The following is a 20,384-nucleotide window of genomic DNA, read 5'->3' as shown; positions in this document are numbered from 1 at the left end:
TTTATCTGCTGTACCACAGTGAAAGGCCCACAAACTTAGAGTCCAATTTCTTGGAGGGTCTGGTAGAGTTCAAAAACTTGGTAGAGAGCACACTTTGTCTCCTACTGCAATCGCTGGCCCCTCTTGTCTGTGAGCATCTGCAGCTCTCTTGTAAGCACTCTTTGCCCTGTTCAGCTGCTCCTTTAACAACTCCTGTGCGGCTTGTTGCTCTTGAAGAAAATCAGCCACGGCTGGAACAGCTCCCTGCTGGGAGGAGGTGGGCAACACCCAAGGGTTAACCTCGTAGAGTGCCTGGAAAGGGGACATCTTGGTAGAGGATTGGACAGAGTTGTTATAAGTAAATTCTGCCATGGGGAGCAGGGCTGGCCAATTGTCTTGCTGATAAGTGGTGTAACACCTGAGATACTGCTGTAACCATTGGTTAATTTTCTCAGCTTGCCCGTTACTAGCAGGATGATGCGATGAAGACAGGTGGATCTGGACCCCTAATGACTGGAAAAGGGCCCTCCAGAACCTGGAAGTGAACTGTGGGCCTGTCATGAGTAAGGATGGCGAGCAGGGGGTTCCCATCCAGACTGTTAAGCGCATGCGTAGCACTGAGGAATTGGGCAGCCATTCAAAGAGACACAGATCGGAACCGCCTTAACCTTTGGGGTTTATATGTCTGGGTTTTTCCCACGCTTCTTCAGTTTGTTAGGATTCTTGTTATGTACAAGCAATAAAACATTAGAGACCACTTCCTTGTCTCAGAGTGGTTCCTGGCTGTTAGGACAGGGCCTCTGTCACTCACCAAGTGATTCACCATGCCTCTATACCTAAAAACATGGTCCATGAACAACTGCGCTGTGGCTTGTGCAGATGGGAGGCCCTTGCAAGGAATAAAATGCACCATTTTTGTGAAAAGGTCCACCACCACTAGTATGGAAGTCAGCCCCTGGACCGGGGGTAAATCAGTGATGAAATCCATGGAGATTGTATCCCAAGGCCTACTGGGGGTGGGTAGGTGTTGCAAGAGTCCTGTGGGCTTCCCTGGGAGAGGCTTGGCTCATCTGCAGGTGTGACAAGAAGCAATGTAACCCTTTATGTCTGCAGTCATCTTAGGCCACCAGTAGTCTCTCAGAGCTCTATGGAGAGTTTTGAAAACACCTCCGTGGCCTGCCATTTGATGGTCATGGCAAAGTCTCAGTACTTCTTCCCTCAATGAAGGGGGAATATATAATTGCCCACTATGCCAGAGGATTCCTGCCTCCACATTGAATGGGGGGGCAGTGTCTTGCAGGCCCCTCTGGAGGTCATCCATTCTGGCCCTGGCATACGAGTCCTGTTGCTGCTGAGCTCTGACTCTTGTAAATAGGTCCTCTGCTTGTCTGCCTGCTGCTAAAATCTGTTTGGTTCCCCCTCATAGACTGATCAAAGTTGTGAGGTTGTAATATAGTAGCCTGTACCTCCTGGTGAGTGGCGGGGGTTGCCTGAAAGGATCGAGACAGGGCATCTGCCAAGCAGTTTTGTGCCCTGGGCACATAAGAAATAACAAAATTGAAACAGGAGAAAAACTGGCTCCATCTGATTTGGTGTGGGGTGAGGGATCTGGTGTTTTGTAGAAGCTGTAAATTCTTGTGATCAGTGCAAACTTTCACAGGAAAGGTTGCACCTTCTAGCCAGTGCCTCCGCTCTTGGAATGCTGCTTTAAATGCCAGCAACTCCTTGTTAAAGACATCATAGTTTCTCTCTGCTGGTGAGAGCATGCGTGAAAAAAAGGTACACGGAAGCAATGTATTCTCGGTTTTGTTTGTATATTGCAATAACACTGCCCCAATGGCAATATCGGAAGCATCTGAATGCATTATGAATTGTTTTGTGGGATCAGGGTGTCTTAACAGCAGCTGGGATGCAAAGCGTTGCTTAAATTCTTGGAAGGCTGCTTGCTCTCTCTCCCCCCAAATGAATTTTGATCCTTTCTTCAAAAGCTGTGTGAGGGGTCTAGCCCTGTCACTAAAGTTTTTTATGAACTGCCTGTAGAAATTGCAAAATCCTAGATATCTTTGTACTTCTTTAACATTTCAGGGAGGTGGCCAAGAGAGAATTGCCTGGACCTTAGAAGGATCCATGGATATGCCTTCTGTTGATACCTTATAGCCCAGGAAATGTAATTCAGTTAAATCAAAGGCACACTTCTCTAGCTTGGCAAACAGCTTGTTCTCTCTCAGTCTTTGTAAGACATTACGTACATGGGTTACATAAGTTGTAGCATCCTCAGAGAAAATTAATATGTCATCTAGATAAATGACCAGATACTTATCTAGTAAATCAGAGAAAATTTGATTCATAAATTGGGAAAATATGGCTCCTGCATTAGACAAGCCAAAGGGCAAAACAAGGTACTCAAATTTACCAAACCTGGTGTCGAAGGCAGTCAGATATTCGTGCCCCTCTTTCATCCGGATCAGATTGTACGCATTCCTGAGATCCAACCTGGTAAAAATGCGTGCTTTCTGTAAGCGATACAGCAGATCAGATATTAGCGGGAGGGGATAAGTTTCTTTTTTTGTGAGTTTATTTAAAAAACTGAAATCGTGGACCACTCTCATGGGTGTCTCCTGGTTTGCCGGCGCCAACGGGTCAAGCTTCTTTGGTACGAAGAAGGTAGGAGCAGGCGCTGGGGAAGTAGATGGTTGGATGAACCCCTTTTGGAGATTAGAGTCCAAGTAATCCTTTAAGGTGGCTAGTTCCTTGGGAGACATGGGATATTGTTTCCTTGCTGGAATCCTGGCTCCTGGTATCAACTCAATGGTGCAATCACAGTCCCTATGGGCGGGGGGGGTAGTGCTGTGGCCTCTTGTTTGCTGAAAACGTCTGCAAAATCTGCATACTTGGCTGGCAGCTGGACCCCCCCTGCTTCCGTGACTGCATTGGTTGCTGGAAAGCGGAGAGCGGCTTGAATCTTGTGGTGCTGGCATTCCTTAGCTGGGAAGGAGATTGCTCCCGTAGTCCAGTTCAGCAATGGGTTGTGGATCCTCAGCCAAGGCATGCCTAGGATTACAGGCACATTAAGCGATGCAGTAACATAAAGCTGGATCCACTCAGTGTGGTCTCCCATTGTCAGTTGCACTGGTTCTGTGAACCTTCTAATCGGCCCTGCCTTGAGGGGCTGGCCATCAATGGTCTCCACTTCTATGGGACATGGCAATTCTATGGTCGGGATGTTGAAGTCTTGTACGGTCTGCACATCAATAAAATTGGTTGAAGCTCCGGAATCCACGATGGCCTCTAGTTTGACCTGGTGCTCTGGGTTGATGTGCATTATTACTGGTAAGTAGTAAAAGGATTGCCTGGAATCCTCGGAATGAGCCCTCCTTAATTGATTGATGGTCTCCCTGCTGAGCTCTGTGGAGGGAGACCGACGGAGTTTCCCTGGTTGGAAGCAGAGGCGGAGGTGGCTCTTGTTTCAGCTGCTTGCCCTGGGGGTCTTACTGAAGTTGCTTGGCTTCTCGCTGGGCAAGCTCTCACCATGTGCCCCTGGGCTCCGCAGTAAAAACAGAGGGCTCTCTCTCTCCTTCTCTGCCTCTCAGCCTCGGAAATAAGCCTCCTGCTTGCCCTGATCTGCATCGGCTCCTCTGGTCCTGAGTGAGTGGATGCTATGGAGAGAGCTGGAAATCCTGGAAGCGCTCTGCGGGCCCTGTTTCTCCCCGGCTGCATCTGTCTGAGCTCTTCTAGCCTGGCATCTATGACCACAGACAACTGATATAAGGCTTCTAGGTTAGCTGGTGTTCCCTGGCGCACTAATTCATTCTTAATTTCTTCATCCAGCCCCTGTTTCAATTGGTCTTTTAATGCACTCTCATTCTAGTCCAGATCTCCTGCTAACAACTTGAAATCAGCAATGTAGATTTACCTGTTGTTGTTGGTGTTGTTGCAGGGCTGCTGCCAATTGTTGGATGGAGAGCCAAATTTCTTGGTTTTCTGAAGACATTTCCAAATGTCTCCCCTTTAAATTCTTTGTTCCTCCCTCTTTCGATGGGAGTAGGAGTTTGTTAGGATTGATGTCCTAACAGCCAGGAACCACGCTGAGACAAGGAATAGGTCTCTAGTGTTTTATTACTGCTACATAACAGAAAATCCTAACAAACTGAAGAAGCATGGGAAAAACCCAGGCATATAAACCCCAAAGGCTAAGGCGGGCCTGATCTGTGTCTCTTTGAATGGCTACCTAATTCCTCAGTACTACGCATGCACTTTACAGCCTGGATGGGAGCCCCCTGCTCGCCATCCTTACTCATGACAGTATCTGTTTAGTAGTTTCCGTCTGCCAATTATAAAGGAAAAAAGCCCCTTCACATCTATTAGTCCTAACAAACCATCTCAGAGACTACTAAAATCAATAAAAGGCACCCCAAGTCATAACCTAAGGAAAAATTAGTACAAAATATTTTACAGATGATTCATAAATCAGTCAATAGTTTCAAAAATAGATAAATCATATAATAAAATGTTGGAAATATGATAAAGAATAAAACATTTAATCATATGTGATGGTTATGGGAAAAAAACCCATCGAAAGTATTGGGAATAGATATATAATATTATACAAAAGTTCTAAAAATAAAACTTGAATTGAAACCTCAAATATTTTTATTAGAATTTGTTCTAGGCTGGGAAATCAAACCTGGAGAATATGCACGAAGGTGAAATTAATGGTGTACTATATATCCACAATGGAAGTTTCACTATATTTATTTATTTATTTATTTATTTATTTATTCATTCATTCATTCATTCATTCATTCATTCATTCACTCACTCACTCATTCATTCATTCATTCATTCATTCATTCATTCATTCAATTTATATAGCTGCCCATCTCAAACCAGTGACTCTGGGCAGCTAACAGTCATAAATTATTGCAAGAAAGACTCATTTACATATGATACAGTATATTGCACAAGAAGGCAAACTTAGACCTTTAGAATATGGTTTAAGGGAAAAGAAAAATTGAAATAAATGGAAGGATTCAAATAGAAATCAGAAATATTTCCTGAGATATTGGCTGCAATCAACAGCCAGGTTATGATGGGAAGGAAGAGTAGAATAATATTTGAGGTTTCAATTCAAGTTTTATTTTTAGAACTTTTGTATATTATATATCTATTCCCAGTACTTTTGATGGTGTTTTTTTCCCATAACCATCACATATGATTAAATGTTTTATTCTTTAGCGGTTCGAATCCGCGTGACAGGGTGAGCTCCCGTTGCTAGTCCCAGCTCCTGCCAACCTAGCAGTTCGAAAACATGCAAATGTGAGTAGATTAATAGGTACCATTTCGGCGGGCAGGTAACGGCGTTCCATGTAGTCATGCCGGCCACATGACCACGGAACTGTCTACAGACAAACGCCGGCTCTTCGGCTTTGAAACAGAGATGAGCACCGCCCCCTAGAGTCGGACACGACTGGACTTAATGTCAAGGGAAACCTTTACCTTTACCTTAGGTTTTAATAATGTTCTAGTGGTTTTAACTCTTGTATTTTTCATGCATTTTTATTTTTTTCTTCTTTTGTATATTAATAGTAACCTTTTCCTTTTTTAAAAAAGAATTTATCACATTTTTTAGTTTCATAATTTTATTGTATGGTCTATATTATACAACTTGTTATCCCTGGCATTTGTACCCTGTGTAGAGTTTAAAAGTGATTTTGGGAATCAAAGATATTCATTGAAACCACAACGTTTCTTCCTAGGTATAATCTTAGAAATCTTAGAAAATACACACACAAACACACACATACACACACACATACAAAACACACATATTGGGGGCAGGGGGAGGAACAGGCTTTTTTTCCTGTTCCGAGATCTTTCATTAAGAAAGGGACACATTTTTATTTTGTGTTTGATTCTGAATGACTTCCTTATTGTAATTGAATAGAATTTAAAAAAAGATTTTCACAGACAGAAGGCCAAATATACATGGCTCAGTTTGGTGTGTGTGAGTATGTACGTCTAAGATTGTAGGTTTGTTTCTACTACCTTTAAAAATAATTCCTATGGGTGGAAAAGATAGCTGTGTATTGATTTACTTGCAGCACAGCATTCTCAGCAGAGGCTCTGGCATGTTGAAGCTTTGCTCATGAAATTCTAATCATCCACTTGTAATCCTAAACAAAGTGAGACAAAACCCCTGGGCCAGCGAGATAGACTTTTGATATATTCGCTTCCTGTCTGCAATGAGTGATAGATATTGTTGTAATTGGATATTAATCCTTCTGAAATGCAGTCTTTCTCTCTCTGTGTTGTAAGTTCATTGTTTTAAAAACAATGGGATTTACTGTGCTATGATAATCTTTTTTAGGTTTGCAAGCTAAGAGGGGGAGTTATTCTACTCTAACTAAAATGGATCATCTGGCTGGAAAATGGTTGGCTTCGCTTTTATTTGTGTCAGTGAGACTTTGCATTGGTGTGATGAAAACAAAGTTACTCGCAGGCTTGCTTGTTAGCTTGAATGTTTCATTGCTCGTTCCTTTTTAAAACTCAAATTCACTGACTGTTACACTTCTAATGCTGAATTATAATTCTTGCCTGCTTTTTCAGTTTGCTCAAAAGCAATAGTAATGATGATCTGACCTTTCCCATGTTCTAACTGGATTTTTAGTACAGAAGAAGAGTAAGGCTGTGCTTCTGAAAGCCTACAACAACACAGTCTGTTTGTAAAATTGGCAATTTATTTCATCATCCCTCTGAGGATCTGCATAGGTATGCACAATTATCCCATTTCCCCTGCTGTTTTATCTTCACAAGAACATCTCTGCAAGGTATGTTAGGTTTAGAGATTTTGATTGGCCCAAATCACCCAGTGAACTTTGTGGCTGAGTGACAATTTGAAACCGGACCTCACCAATCCTGGTCTAATATGCTTTCTATGTACATAAGCATTTGTGGAATATATTCATCTGATATTTGTGACTGATATTTCCAATAGATTCCATGAAGCTCAGATGACTTCAAAGAAAATTTCATAGCATATTGCATGACATCATCTAAAAGAGTGTGAGAAGAGCTCAGGGCCATGTATTCTATGAACTTCACCATGGGATATGAATCTAAAACTTTATACCAGATTTATAAGGTCATCATCTCTTTTAGATGATAAGTCATGCAGATAATACCAGATAATTTATCCATCCTAGGTAAAGGCTGAGCTGTGCACTTTACCTGAGCATTAAACTCAGCTTGGGAAACTTGGTATGGTTGACTATGTCTTCTGCTATAAAAATCATCATCACCACCATCACCACCATCACCACCAATCTATGATCCATCAGGTTCTATGGGGTATTTAGATACTTACTGCAAAAACAAACTTCTTCAGTTAGCTCTAAAGCATTTTTCATTCTAATTTGATACTATTCATTCTAGCTATTAATAAAGTAGAACATGGCAGAATGACCAAATGCTGCAAATATTATAAATACTATAAAGTATTTTTTTAAAAGCTACCATGTCTAGGATGGCCACTTACATACCCTTCCTCTTTCTGCAGGAAAAAAAAAGGAAGCATAAGGGAATATATCACCCAAAAAAGGGCAAAAGGAGGAAGCAGAATTGCATGAAATCTGCACATGCTGATTTATATGCATAAATGCTACATTAAGAATAACTAATCATCCTGGCAAACATGGTAGAATGTGTCCCAGTGTGCTTTGGCTATTGTCTAGTACCAACTATTTATGGCTATTTCAAAGGCCTTGCTCTTATTTCTTATGGTTATTTAATGCTTAAATCAGACTTGGACTAGACAGCCCTTCACATAGACTAGAAAAGTAGCCAATCTAATCTATTTAACTTACTACTTTTACTCTGGCTGGCTGTGGCTTTCCAAGTCTAAGAAGAAAATCTGTCACTATTTTGAATGAACAACCTTCATCCTTAGGACTGTAATATGATCACTGAACTGAATTTTTGAACATCCTGTAGCAACATTTAATTACAATGTGAATTATAGTTTCCTTCTATTTTGAGGCAGGAAGCATAGTGATATTTCCCCAGGTCTGAAAAGATTGCCACTCCATTCTGGAAGGTCCCAGGGACTGAACCTGGGACATATTGCAGCCAAATACTCTATCCTTTAGCTCAAATATACTGTATATATTATTTAAAGAATATTATAAAGATAGATATTGATAACTTACAAGAATTTGGAATATCTTGTTTTAACAAATTAACAGGCTGGTGTTTTAAAGAATATTAAATATGTGTCTTTGACCTCAAGATGCAATTAATTCAACAACAAGTTCTTTTTCAAGTGTATTTGATACCCCAGAGGATGTAAGGCCTGAATGTGAACTTTAGTTTATTTGAAGTTTAACATGGCAGAATGGGTATTTAAACATATGCTTTGGGCTTATTCTATAATTCCATTCTGGCTTAAATACATTTGCCAATATTGTGTTGTTCAGAGAAATAATAACTGAAGCTGTTAATGTGATATTGAACTATATCCTGTTGTTGTTTATTTGTTCAGTTGCTTCCGACTCTTCGTGACTTCATGGACAAGCCCATGCCAGAGCTTCCTGTCAGTCGTCAACACCCCCAGCTCCCCCAGGGATGAGTCCATCGCCTCTAGAATATCATCCATCCATCTTGCCCTTGGTCAGTCCCTCTTCCTTTTGCCCTCCACTCTCCCTAGCATCAGCATCTTCTCCAGGGTGTCCTGTCTTCTCATGATGTGGCCAAAGTATTTCAGTTTTGCCTTTAATATCATTCCCTCAAGTGAGCAGTCTGGCTTTATTTCCTGGAGGATGGACTGGCTTGATCTTCTTGCAGTCCAAGGCACTCTCAGAATTTTCCTCCAACATCACAGTTCAAAAGCATCTATCTTCCTTCCCTCAGCCTTCCTTATGGTCCAGCTCTCGCAGCCATATGTTGCTACTGGGAATACCATTGCTTTAACTATGCAGACCTTTGTTGTCAGTGTGATGTCTCTGCTCTTAACTATTTTATCGAGATTGGCCATTGCTCTTCTTCCAAGGATTAAATGTCTTCTGATTTCCTGACTGCAGTCAGCATCTGCAGTAATCTTCGCACCTAGAAATATAAAGTCTTTCACTGCCTCTACATTTTCTCCCTCTATTTGCCAGTTATCAATCAAGCTGGTTGCCATAATCTTGGTTTTTTTGAGGTTTAGCTGCAAGCCAGATTTTGCACTTTCTTCTTTCACTTTCATCATAAGGCTCCTCAGTTCCTCTTCGCTTTCAGCCATCAAAGTGGTATCATCTGCATATCTGAGATTGTTAATGTTTCTTCCAGTGATTTTAACTCCAGCCTTGGATTCCTCAAGCCCAGCATGTTGCAGGATGTGTTCTGCATACAAGTTGAATAGGTAGGGTGAGAGTATATAGCCCTGCCATACTCCTTTCCCAATCTTAAACCAGTCCGTTGTTCCGTGGTCTGTTCTTACTGTTGCTACTTGGTCATTATACAGATTCTTCAGGAGGCATACAAGATGACTTGGTATCCCCATACCGCTAAGAACTTGCCACAGTTTGTTATGGTCCACACAGTCAAAGGCTTTAGAATAGTCAATAAAACAGAAATAGATGCTTTTCTGAAACTCCCTGGCTTTTTCCATTATCCAGCGGATATTGGCAATTTGGACCCTAGTTCCTCTGCTTTTTCTAAACCCAGCTTGTGCATCTGGCAATTCTCGCTCCATGAATTGCTGAAGTCTACCCTGCAGGATCTTGAGCATTACCTTCCTGGCATGTGAAATGAGTGCCACTGTTCGATAGTTTAAACATTCTTTCGTCTTTCCCTTTTTTGGTATGGGGATATAAGTTGATTTTTTCCGATCTGATGGCCATTCTTGTGTTTTCCAAATTTGCTGGCATATAGCATGCATTACCTTGACAGCATCATCTTGCAAGATTTTGAACAGTTCAGCTGGGATGCCGTCATCTCCTGCTGCCTTGTTATTAGAAATGCTTCTTAAGGCCCATTCAACCTCACTCTTCAAGATGTCTGGCTCTAGCTCACTGACCACACCGTCAGAGCTATCCCCGATATTGCTATCCTTCCTATACAGGTCTTCCGTATATTCTTGCCACCTTTTCTTGATCTCTTCTTCTTCTGTTAGGTCCTTGCCATATTTGTTTTTGATCATACCCATTTTGGCCTGGAATTTACCTCCAATGTTTCTAATTTTCTGGAAGAGGTCTCTTGTCCTTCCTATTCTATTGTCTTCTTCCACTTCCACGCATTGCTTGTTTAAAAATAATTCCTTATCTCTTCTGGCTAACCTCTTGAATTTTGCATTTAATTGGGCATATCTCCCCCTATCACTGTTGCCTTTTGCTTTCCTTCTTTCTTGGGCTACTTCTAGTGTCTCATCAGACAGCCACTTTGCCTTCTTGGTTTTCTCTTTCTTTGGGATGTATTTTGTTGCCGCCTCCTGAACAATGTTGCAAACTTCTGTCCAGAGTTCTTCCGGGACCCTATCTACTAAGTCCAGTCCCTTAAATCTATCCTTCACCTCCACTGCATATGCCTTAGGAATATTAGTGAGCTCCTATCTAGCTGTTCTGTGGGTCTTCCCTAATCTCTTTAGTCTGATCCTAAATTGTGCAAGAAGAAGTTCATGATCTGAACTACAGTCAGCTCCAGGTCTTCTTTTTACCAACTGTACAGATGTCTGCCACCTTTGGCTGCAAAGGATGAAGTCAATCTGATTTCGGTGTTGTCCATCTGGTGAAGTCCATGTAGAAAGCCGTCTCTTAGGTTGTTTGAAGAGAGTGTTTGTTATGCAGAGTGAGTTGTCTTGGCAAAATTCTATCAGCCTATGTCCTGCTTCGTTTTGTTCTCCCAGGCCATGCTTACCTGTAATTCCAGGTGTCATTTGACTGCCCACCTTAGCTTTCCAGTCTCCTGTGATGAAAATAACATCTCTTTTAGGCGTGTTGTCCAGTAGGTGCTGCAGATCCTCATAGAACTGCTCTACTTCAGCTTCTTCAGCATCTGTGGTTGGGGCGTATATTTGTATCACTGTGATGTTAGATGGCTTGCCCTGAATTCGAACTGAGATCATTCTATCATTTTTTGGATTGTATCCAAGCACCACTTTAGCCACTTGACTATTAATTATGAAGGCTACTCCATTTCTTCTGTGGTCCTCTTGTCCACAGTAGTAGATCTGGTGGTCATTTGATGTGAAGTGGCCCATTCCAGTCCATTTCAGTTCGCTGATGCCCAAAATGTCTATCTTTAATCTTGACATCTCACCAATAACCACATCCAATTTGCCCTGGCTCATAGAACTTACATTCCAGGTTCCAATGGTGTGTTGATCCTTAGAACATCAGATTCCCCGTTCACCATCAGCACCGTTGGCTGCTAGCCATCCTTTCGGCTTTGAGCTAGCTGCATCATCATGTCTGGGGCTAGTTGAACTCATCCTCTAAAATAAAAAAAGATTTTTTTTTATTATTTTATGGAAAGACTGCCATACTGAGTTTAAACTCTGGATTAATGAGATGTGTTTACTGTCTGCTTATGAACTTGTTTGGAATGAACTGAGGAAAGTCTGAGCAGTACTATTCTGATATAGACATATGTGCATACACATACATGCACTATTTTTCAGCCACAGTATACAGAACAGTGGCATGATATCAGTGGGAAAGGGTGGGTCAGTTATTCAGCTTATTTCTCCCATGGGAAGAGTTTCTAGATGGTATTTGTAAGTTTTATGTGCATGTCAATTGCTATTTTAAAAATTTTAAATGTGCCTGTTGAGTTTTCTGTTCCAAAAATCATTAAAATCATGAACTGGGGCATGGAACCCTGCCTCTTAATGCAGTGAAAATTGAATTACATCTTGAGCATATCCAGTTGCCATTGCTTGCAATGAAAGGACCTTTTTTTTTAGCAGAAAGAAATACCATTCACACTGTGGTCTGTTGCCAGCAGATATTTGGCCAAGTCCTCATTTGTTTAACATATATGCAATGGATCTATTCTATCAACAACTTTTTCAGAGAGCCTATTTCAAACTATTCCTTCTATTTCATCATTTTCTTCAATATATAGTCACCTGCAACTGACTCCTTGTAGATTCAGCTCATAAGTGATGAGATGAAGATAAGCTGTTCCATCAGTATCTAGTTTATTGAAACTATGCAAAGATACCCTTAGACACCATGCTGCAATCCACGGTGAAATGCAGACAAAGAAGCTACTTTTACCACACCTTTCTGGTTGCTCTGTTCGAAAGTAAAGTTGCTGTCTTTTCTTAGAATTTTTTTTTTATCAAACCTTTCTGAGCTATATAAATGCCATTCTGGGAGTAAAAGTATACATAAAGCACTAAGCAAATGTCAGTTCTGAAATAGGAAAAATGTGATAAATCATATTCTCTATTCTTTGATTCAGCTGATAGATATTTTTGCAGATTAGTCTAAACTTAATTGATGTTGATATGTCATATGTTCAACTATTTATATATTTCATCTATGAATTATTTTAATGAATCACAAAAAATTGAATCTGTCATGGCATATGTAATGTAAAATTAAAAAGGGGAGGGCAGGCACTGAAAATCAAGACCAATTTTCCATATTCTATACAACTGTATCAAACCTACACTTTTTTTGGCATTCAAGTACTGTATTCCAGTACTATGCTTGAATAAAACAAAAAATTGTATGCAGTTTTTGAACCAAGAAATATTTTGAGATCAATCTTACATGATCATTGAATCATAGACCAATGGGCTCAATTTTGGCAAACATGTCTTTGCAGTATTTCTTTGTGCCCCTAGTTGATAGCTTCACTACGTTTAGTTGGTAGTTAGATAGTTAGGTAGCTAGTTTTATATCCCACCTTCCCTCCAGGAGCTCAAGGTAGCATAGGTAGAAGTCCCTTCATGATTTTTTCCTTGCAATCACAAACTAGTGAGGCATGTTGGCTAATAGATAGTGAATGGCCCAAAATCACACTGTAAAGTCATGCCTATAGCCTTGTCTTTACTCCACACTGAACACAACATTCTGAAATTTACCAAAGTAGGAAATCTTAAAATAAAATTATTTATAGGCAGATTTCATTCTAAAATGTTTAAGTCTGTACAAAAGTCAATAAATGTTAGTATTACAGCCTATGCATAGTAGAGATAAGTGAAAGCTATAAGTGTTTTAAGGTTAGATATAGCATTTATTTTGGTGAGCTGAAAGTTATAAGATATAGCTGTTTCTGCTTTTGAAGTTAAGGGCATTCACTAAAATACCTGATCAAAAAAAATTCTCAGCATGTGCACAGTGAGACTAGGAAATAAGGAAAAGGAGTACAGTACATATGTTAATATGCATAATGCTAATCCACTTTGGGATTAGAGTTTAAGACTGCTTACCATGAAGTAGTTGTAGTTGTAGTTTAGTTTTATATCCTGGGTTTTCTTCTAGAGTTCAAGGTGGCATATATAACATTTTTTCCTCCAATTTTTACCAGAACAAATCTGTGAAGTAGGTCAAGTCCTCCCAATTCTCACCATCACCCAAACCACTATATGAAACAGCTCTCCTTTATAGTGCAATCACCCTTTCTTATTCCAAGAAATTTATTGGATTAAGTGCGACCAGACATTGCTGTCTTTCATTGATATATCTCCTATTTCTTTTTCACCACTATCCTTTTCTAGCAGTTCTTGTAGATTTTTCTTTATTGCAGAAGATCTATGTAGAAGGGATAAATGAAAAACAATTGTGCAATATCCTCAGTGTACCTTTTTGAAAACTGTACCTAGCTTTATGAACTAGCTATATCTGATCATAATAATATAATGTTTTCAGAAGCTAAACTGTGTTACTCTGTTACAGATACTGATGTTTTCATCATCATGTTTGTATGGCAGCCTTCCTCAAGCTGAACCATTATCTCATCAGTTATGAGTTCTCCTGGTGGCAACTGAGATCTACTATCTAAATACCTTATCACTTAGTAGCAAGCATGTTGTTTAAGTAGTGAATTATTTTATTTAAAAGTTTCTAGAATACATATAATCTTCACTGGCTTTCTCTAGTCTGGTACCTTCCAGATGTGTTGAGACTATAATTGTCAGGATTCCTAGCTAGTAGCTGACTGGGAATTATACTAGATGAAATCCAACCCATCTGAAAATCACCACCAGGGTGGGATAAAAACTGCCATATACATATGTGATATTGGAAAAATGCCAAACAGCATCTGTTATGGACTGACAGAGTTTTCTAGCATGCCATGATAATACCTGTCAATGATAGTCTCTTATGTTCCTTCCTCAGATCTCCTGTTATGGCTGGAGGCCTGTTTGCTGTTAACAGAAAGTGGTTTTGGGATCTTGGTGGCTATGACCCTGGATTAGAAATCTGGGGAGGTGAACAATATGAAATATCCTTCAAGGTAAGCCATCACATCAAATCAAATCTTTATTACAGTCAAAGACCAGCATAAAGCCATCAAAATGTTTCTTACGGTACACTTTCCTTTTCTATGATAATGGCATGCATGCTGAAGGACTAACTAAAAATGAAATATAATATATTTTGCTACCCATTTTTTCTACTTCTTTTAAAAAATCTAAAGTGGTCACAGGAAGATATGAGTTTAAATGGGATATCATGAAGAAACCTATTTATCCCTTTCCCTTCTCAGCATTTTTTTCCTGCTTTCTGTTCTTCCTATAGATTTAGTGGGTCATTGGATAACAGACTAAATAGATTTTTGGTCTGATCCAACAGGTTCGGATATCCTTATCCATGCCTGAGCATACTCCTTCTCTCAATTTCTTCTGAGCAATATAATCTACAACATCTCATAACAGCCATAAACAGCAGTGCTTTGGATATCCCACAGGGAGTTGCACACCACAAAGTCAGTTTGTTCTTATTAGTTAGATTCCAGATTTCTTGCATTGGCTCAGGGAAATAGTAGGAGGCAATGAGCTCTGGAAACTAGCAAGACTACACATGCCAGAATCTTAAAAACAACAACTGCAGAAGTAGCATTCTGGGGTGGTCTCAAAATCTGCAATATGGTGGGTGCAGCATTGCAGTAGAAGCCTCCCCCTTTGGTATGTGCACAAAATGCAGAAACAAAAGGGGTGGGATATCTATAGCAATGCTGCATCCACCATCTTGCAGATTTTGGCCTCTATGAGCCAGTGTCACATGCAAGACCAGATGCTTCTTTGATAATCTATAATTTGACAATTATATGATAATTTGATAATGTATATATATATATTTAAAAATGTAGAGGTAATGGTTCCCATTTGGACTTTCCTATGTTATTCCCTATGATGCATTTTGGCCACAACTTAATCTTAAACAAAAGTTCCTATATAGCTCCAAGTTCCTAGCTTCCCAGTCCAATTTAATCTACCATAATGCCTATTTTGCATTTTATGTCAAATTTAGGATGTCAGACACTAACATTTGTGCAACTCTTGTTACTTCTCCAAACATGAATGGAGCATGAAACAAGGCCATCTGTATTAATAATATACTAGAAAAGACTCACAGAATGAACTCAGAAATGGTGACATGGGATGTCTGAACTCCAAACCAACCTGTATATGAGGGCAATTTCAGCAGAATCAAAATGACCTGGGTGAATTGAGTTCATTGGGATGTAACTTTGAATTGATTCCATTCTAAACAAAAACAAAGACAAAAGACAGAAGAAGTGCCTAACCCAAATCAATGGACAATTTGTTTAGAGTACATCAGTTTGTACTCTCTGTTGTTAAGGTGTTTCATAGCTAAACAGACATTGCCTCTTGCATCTCAAAATTCTGGCAGAAGACATAAAGATTGTATTATTCTAGTTCCTATGTCCCTTTTCATTTGTCATTGGAAGGAATATAATTGCAAGGCAGCCTATTCCTCACTACAGCAACCATGGTAACCATCCTGGAAGCTCAGATACTAAATTGTCTCAGCCTGTTTTGTGCAGTGGTGTATTCTTTGGAGAACAGTAAGTTACACCAGGGCTCTTTTTAGCCATATCTGCTCATTCATCTCATTACTGTGAGTTGACCCTAAGGGTACATGACCTTCCCCATGGATATAATTTTAAATGGCTTTCAACAGCATTTTGTACTATTCATGTTGAAGCTATTCTCTGCCTCCCTCAAAGCTCAGCTGGAAATAGGAAGAAACAGTATGTAGAATGCATTGTTTCCTTTGAACTGAACTAGGAGGCAAACTGTTAAGGTGTAGAAGTAAGATGATGATTTTTTGTGTAAAGTATTGAGTGAGTCAGAAAAGAAGAGTAGTGAACAGAGCCTTTTGCTAAGGTAAAAGTAGCAATGTCTAGCATTTATGTTTAGTTCTAAGGTCCATTGGCCAGGTAATCAGAAATTCAGTATCTGTTTCTGGAATCTAGAGTTACCATCAGTGCTACAGCGGGCCACCTCCAGCATTAAGACCTACCTTAGGCCTCCTCAGACAGGTTGCTCAGTCTTTACTTGCCTTTAATGATCCTCAGCCCCAGGGTTCACCCTTCTAAAACCCCAAATATTATGTCACTGAGAACCAATCGTGCTAAAGACGCTGGACCAGAGAAACCAACGTTGAAATATCCATCTAGGCTCAGAGCTCAATTAGTGACTTTGGGCAACTTCAGCCAATCTTTCCCACATGTTTGTTGTGAAGACAAACCGCCTTCTCAATCCCACAAAAAGCCCCTTAAAAGGGCCAGGCCAGACACCTTCATTTGCCTTTCTGGTACTATCATTGCATTATTCATGTGTGTGGATAGATGGATGGATGTCTCAATCTATATTGTGTATCCCCCTACCTTCAGACTTTCATGCATTCTAAGCACTTAAAGTTTTTGTAGAATCAGGAACCTTCATCAGTAAAGTCTGAAGATAAGCCCTCTGGTTTAGGTATACTGGGATGGAATTTTTTTTTTCATCAGTGCTGCTACTATGCATTTTTTGCTCTTGTATGTTCAGGTAAGTGCCTGAATAGGACTGAAATGGAATATATATTTCTATATTTAATTGTTAAAAAGAGACAGAGTGATAAAGCGTAAGTATTGTGTTAAAATACTATATCAAATGTGTTCAAAATGGATATAAGATACAAAAAATCACTTTCAGTGTTTTGGGGAACTTTTTTTTTAAAAAGCAGCATTGTTTTGTAATTTTGTCATTGCTTTAGAAACAGCAGTATTTTTTTCAGAGTATAAAACGAAGTCATCTATTAGCATTTGGTAAAATGAATTTATGCTATGTTAAATTTCTGGGGATTTCATCTCCAGTAGCTTACTTTTTTCAAAGAAGCTGATATTGAACACTGTAGCAACTAAAAGCAACTGTTCAAGTAATACATTTAAACAAAATTCTTAGTTTCTGATAGTTTATTTAAAAGTTGAAAATTTGCACTTAATTTAAGGGCATCAGGATCAAAGGAAAGCTAGGCCTCTATGTTGATTTGGAAAGGCTTAGTTTTTGCCCTTCTTGAGTAAGCAAGAATTCCAAATAGGAATGCAGGATCCTGTCAAATTTTGGTTTGGGATTTTTTAAAAAAAAAACAACATTGCAAGACTAAATATAAAAAGTAGGTAGATTTTATTATACATATCTGTAGTCTTTAATTTGGCTCCTAAATTATGTTTAAAGCTGTTAAAAGACAAAATGAGGTGGCAACTGGTTCAGTGTCATGCGCTGCCTGCCTCTGAATAATGCTCAGACACTGGTTCGATGGATCAGGCTCTGGTTTATTCACAGCGCAGTTACAGCGTCGGAAGAAAAAAGCTGAGAGTGACAGGAGCGCGCCGGTGCGGGGTTTAAATACCCCGCGCCGGTCAGCGCCCCCTCACTCGCGGTCACGTCACCCCCCTTTGTCCAATACGTTGCCCTGCCGGTGGGTGAGGGGTTGTGAGGCCCCGCTGGCGTTCCGGGATCGCCCATCATCGGGTTTTCTATTCATCCGGTGATTGCTGTCAGCTGGGCGATCTCCGTTGTATTGGCGCTGATGGCTTGGGTGTGCTCCGTGATCCGTTTAGTTATTGTTTGTTGGCCGTTAGTCGTTGTGAGTTGATGGCTACTTATCTTGAGCCCCTTCTCCTATTTCCTTGCTATTGTCATGTGTGCCATTGCGCTGATGACTTCAGCTCAACGGCACTCATGACATTCAGTAAAATATGATACATAATAATTGTGGAGAAAAACCTTAAATATATGAGAGAGCAAGAGAGAGATGGTGGTGGTGGTGATGGTGATGGCTGATGATGATTGGAACCTACATTTAGTCTGCAACTTAGGAAATCCTACAGCATGTTTGAAAAGCAAAACTGAACCTTACACAATTGTACTTTTTTTAATGCAAATCACATTGCTATGAGCCACACTAGACGACTAATGACTCTTTGTCTTCTACTTTAGTTTTTATGGATGTTTTTGTTTATTTTGCCAAATTATATAATAAAGAATTTTAGTTGAATAGTAAAAGAAAGATGATGAGGGGGGAGATGGGAAGGAATCAACTGAGCTTCTAGTTCCCCTATCATTCACAAATAAAGAATTAAGTCTAAGAAGACAGTTAAGATATTTAACTGTTTCTTCCAGACTCTATGTAGACACAAAATTCTTTCAGGTGTCACTGCTTTGTTGTCTACATATTACTAGATATATACAAAGGAATAATCCATTGAAGAAAGCAGTTGTATATAAAAATACATAGAAAAGGAGAGTGCAGATTTATTAAATGCAGATTAGATACTGCATGTAAGTGGATCACTCTGCATTAATGTTGATGGGGAAAGTTCCACCTACTTTTTTAATCTTGCAAAACATCTAGAATTAATGAATTAAAAATTCATTTCACTGTTTAAAGTAATGGCAGTATCAAGAAGTGACTTATGTGCATAGCTGAGATAGCATTGTTCAGGCAGAATTTAATACCTTCTGATGTAATCTCAAATATAGAATTCTGTTTGTTTTTTAACAAAGTCATCTGAGAGCTGTTAAGTTATGAAAATTCAAGTAGTGGAGAATCAAATGACATAGATGCATCCTGATCACCAGGGACCTATTCTTTATTCTATTCTAATATTGGCTTCAGGAAATCTCACAAGATCTGATGTAGATAGATCTAGATCTAGATATGCTGGGGGAGTACATAGACATAAATACACTCATACACATACACACTGTACTCAGAACTTTTAAAAATAAGTTCTTTACAATATTTCTTTCATCTGTCACTACAGAATCTGGGGTCTGGTTGTGTTGTGGAATAATGACCAAAATTACCAAACTGATCAGTATCCTTCTTTCTGTTAGGAAAGAATGTGTCATATTTCTCTTGAGCCGTTAGACAAGAAACTATAAGGATATATTTTCAAGGACACAAAAACTTTGATAAGTAGATTTAGTGTAGAAAAGCTAATGAACTCATTAATGAAAGAATCCAGTGACTGCTATGCATCAAATGCAAGAAGTATTTACAGTGAACTTAAGGTTTAAATTCTTGTGCCTCTTTCTCCTGCCTGCAGCATGTAAGAGGTTTGTGGGTACTCTGTTTTAAGTGGGGATGACAGTTTTCACCCGTCTTTTGTTTTGATAACAGGCCAATTTTGCATCAGTTTATTTGCTTAGAACCATGTCATTATTGGCTCTTTTAGAATCTGTAACTGGCACAAATATCACGAAGGCTGGCACAATTAAATATACATACAGTATGTTCTGTCTTGTGAATATTTATTATGCTCTGTTCACAAAGTGTTATGTGAACACCTCAGCTGATGTTAACTGCTATGAGCCTATCTGGTGATAACCTTGCCTAGGGAAGTTTCTAACATGGAATGTAAATGATAAAAATCATTAACTAATTAATTCAAGAAAAGGGAAAATATGTAGATATGTTGAGGACATATGATCTAAGAGGAATGAGATATAAATGAAGGTAGTCTAAATGGAATTAATACATGGAGGAACAAACAAGGGTAGGTTTAATTATGAATTAGGGCTAAAGCATTCAAAAGGATGACTTGGTGTAATCTACTGTAGATTGTTATAGGTGCACATGAAAATAGGAATCCATAGCTGGTAATAGATCCATGTTATGATCTAGAAAGTAGTGATAATGGAAGAATCAGATATGAGTGGGAAAAATGAAAATATGTGCAACATTCTGAATGAATATGATCTGGGGAATTGAGGGGGGAAAGAATATGCTGCTAGATGACATAAATCAGTGAGAACAAGAAAATAAACAAGAAGTTATTGGGCCATTTGTAGATCCAAGACTGCTTGATTGAAATGATTCAGTCTTGTAGATCCAAGACTGATTGAAATGATTACTGTTTGCTTAGGAAAAGGTCAGTTTTCCTAAGCAAATAGTAAACATCAA

The 20,384-nt window shown here is 39.4% G+C and overlaps 1 protein-coding gene across 1 annotated transcript in view; it reads left to right on the top strand.

Annotated features, from left to right (window-relative positions):
• The window catches only part of GALNTL6 (polypeptide N-acetylgalactosaminyltransferase like 6), a 564,011-nt gene that overhangs the window by 480,953 nt on the left and 62,674 nt on the right, over positions 1-20,384 (top strand). Inside the window, exon 7 of the mRNA XM_063310251.1 lies at positions 14,304-14,421. Coding sequence (XP_063166321.1) covers positions 14,304-14,421 — 118 coding nt within the window. The remainder of the gene's footprint in view (positions 1-14,303; positions 14,422-20,384) is intronic.

Source organism: Candoia aspera, chromosome 8, assembly GCF_035149785.1.
Source record: "Candoia aspera isolate rCanAsp1 chromosome 8, rCanAsp1.hap2, whole genome shotgun sequence".
NCBI lineage: Eukaryota > Metazoa > Chordata > Lepidosauria > Squamata > Boidae > Candoia > Candoia aspera.
This window is presented reverse-complemented; position numbering and strand designations above follow the sequence as displayed.